We start from the raw sequence: 7,126 nt of genomic DNA, 5'->3' as shown, positions 1-7,126 counted from the left end.
AAATTACTAAATCGAAAATCTACAACAATGGGTTCATCATTCATGATCACGATATATAGGGGTACATCGCTCATCTTTCTCCAATTTCTTGCAGAATTGAGAGAAGTAGATGCACCTAGCAATTCCAATTTCACTTGCCTCGCATATCAAGTTTTGAAACAAATTGCGGACAGTTCTTGGCTTTTCCGCAGCAAGTGAAAAAAAATTCATTTCCATTAGATTTTCTTATTTTTGGAGTTCTTGGAGATTAATTTGAATTTGTGGGGTTAGTAGTTGATCTATGTGAGATGGAGGGGTATACTTGTTTGATTTACTTGTTAGGAGGGTCGGGCGTGGATTAGATTAGGGATGATGTTTCTTTTTAAAATTTCGGATAATTTATTTTGATTTGGAATTTTATTAAAAGAGGGGTACGGGTGACAAGTTTAGTAACAACGGGGCACAGTACAACGAATGATAAAGTTAACTATTGAATGAAAGTCCAGGGATATTTTTAACTAGTTTCCCTAGTTTAAAATTAAATTATTATCAAATATAGAAAAGATTTTTGTTTAGCTTACTTATAAAGGAAAAGTATCACATTAATTGAGATACACGAATTACTTATTAATAATTAATAATGTTAAAAGAATTTTATTTTTTGGATCTTCACATTCGCAAAATACCAAGTAAGAAATTGTTATTTAAATCCTTATGGATCGTTTGGTAGTTGGTTAGAGTCATTTAAGTATTTGTAATATATAGATTAATTATGATAGTATTTATGTAGGAGTTAGTTATTCATGTATATTTTATCTTTTATTTTGTATAAAATAAGTAGATAAATTTCCTCATAATTTATACATATATTAATTATGCAAATTTCTAAATTGGAAACCAAACATCATATTAGTGTATTGAATTATATAGGCCCGACTTTATACATAGCAAGAAAAAGAAACATGATATTGCTCATTCAAAATGTAATACATCAATAACTTAACTAATAACTAGTTATCGCGCTACCCCTAAGTTATTAATCATTGAAAAATATTGTCAGTAACAAACTATTGAGCTTATTATTCACGGAAAAGTTCATAAATTTAACTAATTATTATTTTGATTAGTAATGAAATATTTCAATATTTATCTTCTTATTTTAATAAAACTCATTTAAATTATGAAAATCAATTAAAAGAGACATTGGAGNTAATTTATAGATATATTAATTATGCAAATTTCTAAATTGGAAACCAAACATCATATTAGTGTATTGAATTATATAGGCCCGACTTTATACATAGCAAGAAAAAGAAACATAATATTGCTCATTCAAAATGTAATACATCAATAACTTAACTAATAACTAGTTATCACGCTACCCCTAAGTTATTAATCATTGAAAAATATTGTTAGTAACAAACTATTGAGCTTACTATTCACGGAAAAGTTCATAAATTTAACTATTTATTATTTTGATTAGTAATGAACTATTTCAATATTTATCTTTTTATTTTAATAAAACTCATTTAAATTATGAAAATCAATTAAAAGAGACATTGGAGTACCAAATTTAAAAAACTAACGTAGTTACCAAAATGGTCACTTTTCTAATTTATATTTCTCACAATTTCTCATCAGCCTACAAAACAGTTAAGTACACATGCACCATGTGTTATAGTGCTGCTCCTTTCTTATAATTTCCAATTCAAATAATCAACCTCCAATATAAATATTGAAGAAAAAAATAAATAACTTAAGCGGGCATGGACTCTGTTCGCTAAGACAATTCCAGTGACTCCTGGTAATCAAGTAATCCGAGTTCGTGACTCGGCAGCAACTCCTTTTCAAATTCAATTACATTCTCCGATCCAGCGATGTTGTTTTTGGCGTTAACATGGTCATCGAAAGATAAAGCGGTAGGAGGGAGTCCGAGCTCATTATCTGAGGCTTCTAGAAGATAGCTGAGGTCTAGTTGAGGATCGACGGAATTGAGATTAGTTTGTTGAATTGATGGATGAACAATCTCTTCTTCAAAGCTCTTCATCACCGAATCCAGCTCTTCAACCTCAGGTAAACGGTCAGTTAAAATCTCCTGTTCATCTAAGATATCCAATACTTCTTCTCTGATCTGCTTCACTTCCGGCGAGTCCGAGTTAACTCGGTTCGACTCGGCCACTGTATGAACTCGCTTCGACTCGGCCGAGTCCGGATCCTCTCTGGAGCGCTTAGTACTGATTTTCTCAGTTTTACACTCTTCCATTTCAATGGTGAAGGATAAAACAGCAATTAAATAGTTTCAAAAAGAGTATTATAGTAAAGAAAAAGTAGAGTTTGAAGTGTTAGTGTGGGAAAAAAAATGAAGCAAAATATTTGTTGGGTGAATGGAGGGAAAAAGTATTTAGAGAAGGCATTTATATATTGATAAAAAAGTGGGTTAGGGAGGAATTTTAGGAAGAGATTCAACTTCTTTTTTGAATTTTTATTAAATTCACCATTTTCATCCCTATGATTACGTTTTCACATACATGTTGCCTTATTCTTTTATTTTCCTTGGATTTGGATTCTTCTTACTCTTATTAGTTATTTTTGAATACTATATAATTCATCCATTTTGCGTTCCCATTTTAAAGGGTCCATTCTTTTCGGAAACTTTAAAGCGCTGTAAATTTTGTATAGACTTGGCTTCATTTCTCCACAAGTGGTCTTCCTAGTCCTCAGCGTTGCGGGGTTATTTTACCACCGTTAGATTTTTTGTTAAAAAAAATTAGAGCTAAGTTGTGAATTAAATCTAAAAAAAATTGTAAAAGCATATTCAACTAAGAAGACATCACTCATTTTTTTTTAATCATACTAACTTACACAATACTTATTTTTAAGACATATTTTAATATCTTTTTAAAATTTTATTTACTATTATTAAGTATTTTTTTCCCTAAACGAGTTTACTAAAATTCAATTCAATAATTTATTTTTTGTGACTTTTTCATTGATGAGTCTCATTGACTATTTTATTAAAGTAAAATAAAACCATTTTTTACCTGGAATAGAAATAATCAAACCTACTAAACAATTAAAAATTAAGTCATAATGCATAAATATGCCCTTTAACGTAGCTTCATTTTACATTTGTGTGCTTCAACTTTGGGTGTGTACAAACAGATACTTAAACTTGTAGAAAGTTGAACAAGTAGACACATGAATCCTATGTGGCAATTCACGTAGGACACCACTGTCACGCCTCGAGCCTACACCCAAGGTGTGATCGACATTCGAGAACCATTGTTGGCCCCAAGCGAACCCTTAACTTGGCTTAACTCTTAGTGGAAGACTTACTCATAAACAAGATGAACTTAAAAGCATAACTTTACTCAACTGTCTAAAAGTAAACTTAGAATATTTTAGAAATAAAACATTCGACTAGCCAAAGAGGCAACTCAAGTCTCAACATAACCAATTGAAAATGAAAAGACTCATGAACTACTGTTTATCTATCTATGAAGCCTCTAATACAATAAGAGATGTCGGGACAAGACCCTCGATTATCCTAACAAACTGAAATACTGGAAAAATATAAAGAACGGTTCCTCTGAAAGCAGAGAGGCTCACCAAACAACTCTGAACTCAACTGGATCAATGAAGCGTTGATTGCTCATCTTGGTTACCTGTATCTGAATCATAAAAGATGCAGGCCAAATGATGTCAGTACATGGAATGTACGAGCATGTGAGGGAAATTCTAAAACATGACATAAGTTTGAAGTGGGATTGAAGAAACACTTACCTCGTCTCAACTCAACTCAACCTCATTTCAATATAAAGTAATAAAAATAATGTAGTATAAAGAAAAGCTTTAAAACAATAGATAACCATTCAGTGTATTAGAAAATACAATATAAACTCTGTTTGTATGCAAAAATACAAAATAAACTCTACTTGGGAGATTCTCTAACCGACAAGCATCACTATGAGCTATGTGATGATACATCGTCTAGTCCATGCTGCCAGAACTGTCATATACTTTGTCAGGGTATAGAACTCCCCTAGATCAACTATTTTATGCTAAAAAATAATAAAGGAATCATCTAAAAAGTATGATCATTTTCTACCCACGTTGGCTACATGGTTTATGGGAGTTGTGAGTTGTTAGAACCCTCCCATATCGGTGCTCAATACTACTCCCAACTCAACTCAACCTCATTTCAATATAAAGCAATAAAAATAATGTAGTATAAAGAAAAGCTTTAAAAAAATAGATAACCGCTCAATGTATTAGAAAATAGAATATAAACTCTGTTTGTATGCAAAAATACAAAATAAACTCTATTTGGGAGATTCTCTAACCGACAAGCATCACTATGAGCTATGCGATGATACATCGTCTAGTCCATGCTGCCAGAACTGTCATATACTTTGTCAAGGTATAGAACTCCCCTAGATCAACTATTTTATGCTAAAAAATAATAAAGGAATCATCTAAAAAGTATGATCATTTTCTACCCACGTTGGCTACATGGTTTATGGGGGTTGTGAGTTGTTAGAACTCTCCCCTTATCGGTGCTCAATACTACTCCCAAAATATAACTTAGCTCATTATGTTTTTGTAACATCCGACAATTTGAAATAACTATGAAGAGGCTTAGAATTGGAAATTTTCATTTTTGGAAAGAATTCAAAAATCTGGGAAATTTGGCTAAGTATGGAAAATAATAAATTTTTGGCCAACTTTGAACAGTTATAACTCCTAGATCAGGATGATCTAGGTTTAGTTGAAGTCAGTTTTGCAAAGTCCGTGGAATGATCTTTCTAACGCCGCTGAGTTTGCTCATTTTCGAGTTCGTATGAGTGAGTTATGCCCTTCGGAAGTTGGGCAGTTGGCAGGGATGTCTGTCCGGAAATTGTAAGGGTATTTTGGTCTTTTCCCTAGCCTTCTCTTTGGATATATATTAAGGTGTAAGACTGATTTTTGATCAGTTTTTCCCTTCTTAAAAGAGTACGAGTTAGGGTTCTTGAGAGAAAAGGAGAGAAAGGAGAAGAAGAAGCAAACTCCGTAAAGATCGTCGTGGTTTTCTTGGGGGGTGATCCCTATTAAGGTATATGAGTTCATAGTGTTGGGTTGGTTCTTTCCCACACACGCCAAGCTCATTTTATTTATGAGAAAAAGATTGGTTGTGTTGTTGAAGTTGTTGGTGGTGGTGTTGATGTTGTTGATTGTGTTGTTGAAGTTCTTGTTGATTTGAGACATGATTTGGTTGTGTTTTTGAGTTGAATCTCTAGTATGTTGAGTGATTTTATAATCCTTAGTGTTTGGGGTTGAAACCATTGAAGGTAAGGGAGGTTTAGAGTTGGAAAAATGAAGGAGAAAAGTCAAGTTTTCGGGGAAAAGGCCTGGGGCGCACTGGCAAGGGACTTTGAGGTCCAGCCCTTGGGGTGTCGCCCCTACCAGAGCCCCAACCAGACCCTTCTGACTTTTGAGGTATGGCGCTCTGCGCCTCTCAGAGCGCCAAGTCTTCCCATTCCTTCCCCACTTTCTCATGCATGTTCCTAGGTATTGTACCTATGTTCCCTAGTTGTTTCCAACAGTCCAAGGTACGTTTAAACGTCAAGAACTCGTCCATAACACGTGATCAAACACCTTGAATTCATGATTCCAATTCAAGAAGAGTTAGTTTCCAAGTCAAGTGAAGTTAAGAGTTGAGTGTAGAAGTTCAAGAAGAGAGTCAAAGCAAGTCTCTAAACCTTTTCAAGAGTCTTTGTTGAATGTTTTAACTTCATTTTAAGGCTCAAGTTTCAAGTCAAGTAAAGAGTAAAAGTCAAGAGTTTCAAGTTGAGTAAAGAGTTTAAAGTTGAGTTCATTTCTCAAAAGTTATTAGGGAACTATGTATTCCCAAAGAAGTTTCTAAATGTTTTTACATTTGAGTAAGAAAAGAACTATGATTCCAAAAGAGCCTTTGGGCAAGTTTTCAAGAAAAAAGAACATCGATTCCAAGTGAGCCTTCGGGCAAAGTTTTGAGTAATTATCTCAAATAAAGAAAGATGTGTTTAAAACACTTATGAGCTAAGTATTTTTGGGAGTAGTCTTGAGCACCGAATTGGGGACACGAGTTCATATTAACTCAACTCTCCATAAGAACCATGCGCCAACATGGGAGTTAACGGGTCATACTTTTTAGATGATCACATAAAGTTAAGATAGTGGATCCACTTGGTAAAGTTAGCTTCCTATATCACGGCAAGGTATAGGATGGTCCTTGGGCAACGTGAGGTAAAATGTTGTATCACCACTAGGGCTCATAGTGGTGATTGTCAGTTAAAGAATCTCCCAATAAAGTTATATTACTTTTATATAAGTAAAGTTGAGTTTGTTATCGTTCTATCCTTAACGAACTAAGTTGTTTACACTATTTTACACGCTTTATATTGCATGTGTCCTATTGCTTTATATATTGAGTTCAGTTATTTATGAGTTGAACAGAGCCAAGGTAAGAGTTCATTTGTACTCCATCCAAGCTTAAGTTGTGGTTTAGCTTTCCAACTCGCATACTTGTACATTCAATGTACTGATGCCAGTTGGCCTGCATCTTATGACGATGCAGACACAGGTACCCAGGGTCAGCATTCAGTACGTCGTTGATCCAACTGAGCACTCCAGAGTCCGTGGTGAGCCTCTTTGTGTTCCAGAATCAGTTGTGAGCCTCTTAGTTTTGTTTTATTAGGATGTTGCGGGGTCTGTCCCAACATCCATCTCAGTGATATAGAGGCTTCATAGACAGTCAGTCAGTTGGTTTTGAGTGTCTCATCTATGTATATATGTAAATATTCTATTTTGGGACTCGAGTTGCCTTTTTGGCCAAATTTTTATCAGTTGGTTATTTTATAACCTTTCATTGCATTGAGTTATGCTGTCGAGTTAAGTTTCCGCTGAGTTAAGAAAGGCAGGCCAAGGGTTCGCTTGGGGGCCAGCAATGGTCTTAGAGTGCCGGTCACGTCCAGAGTATAGGCTCGGGGCGTGACAGTTTTAAAGAAAACATTTCCTCTTCCTCAACTTTGAGATTATTACTCAAAAGGTTTTCTCTTAAAAGAGATGGTACTCAAAACTGCTCATGAACTCTTTTGGAAATCGGTGTTTCCTCTTTTCTTAAATGTAA

General features: G+C 34.3%; 1 protein-coding gene across 1 annotated transcript; it reads right to left on the bottom strand.

Moving 5' to 3' along the window:
* Window positions 1-1,759: 1,759 nt before the first annotated feature.
* Window positions 1,760-2,242, bottom strand: LOC125861343 (uncharacterized). The gene has a single exon (XM_049541264.1). The coding sequence runs from the start codon at window positions 2,240-2,242 to the stop codon at window positions 1,760-1,762; it is 483 nt and encodes a 160-aa protein (XP_049397221.1).
* Window positions 2,243-7,126: the final 4,884 nt, after the last annotated feature.

The sequence above is a fragment of the Solanum stenotomum genome, chromosome 4 (assembly GCF_019186545.1).
Source record: "Solanum stenotomum isolate F172 chromosome 4, ASM1918654v1, whole genome shotgun sequence".
Classification (NCBI taxonomy): Eukaryota; Viridiplantae; Streptophyta; class Magnoliopsida; order Solanales; family Solanaceae; genus Solanum; species Solanum stenotomum.
This window is presented reverse-complemented; position numbering and strand designations above follow the sequence as displayed.

Coding starts and splice junctions, on each gene's coding strand:
- LOC125861343 (XM_049541264.1), bottom strand. CDS start 2,242: ATGGAAGAGTGTAAAACTGAGAAAATCAGTACTAAGCGCTCCAGAGAG.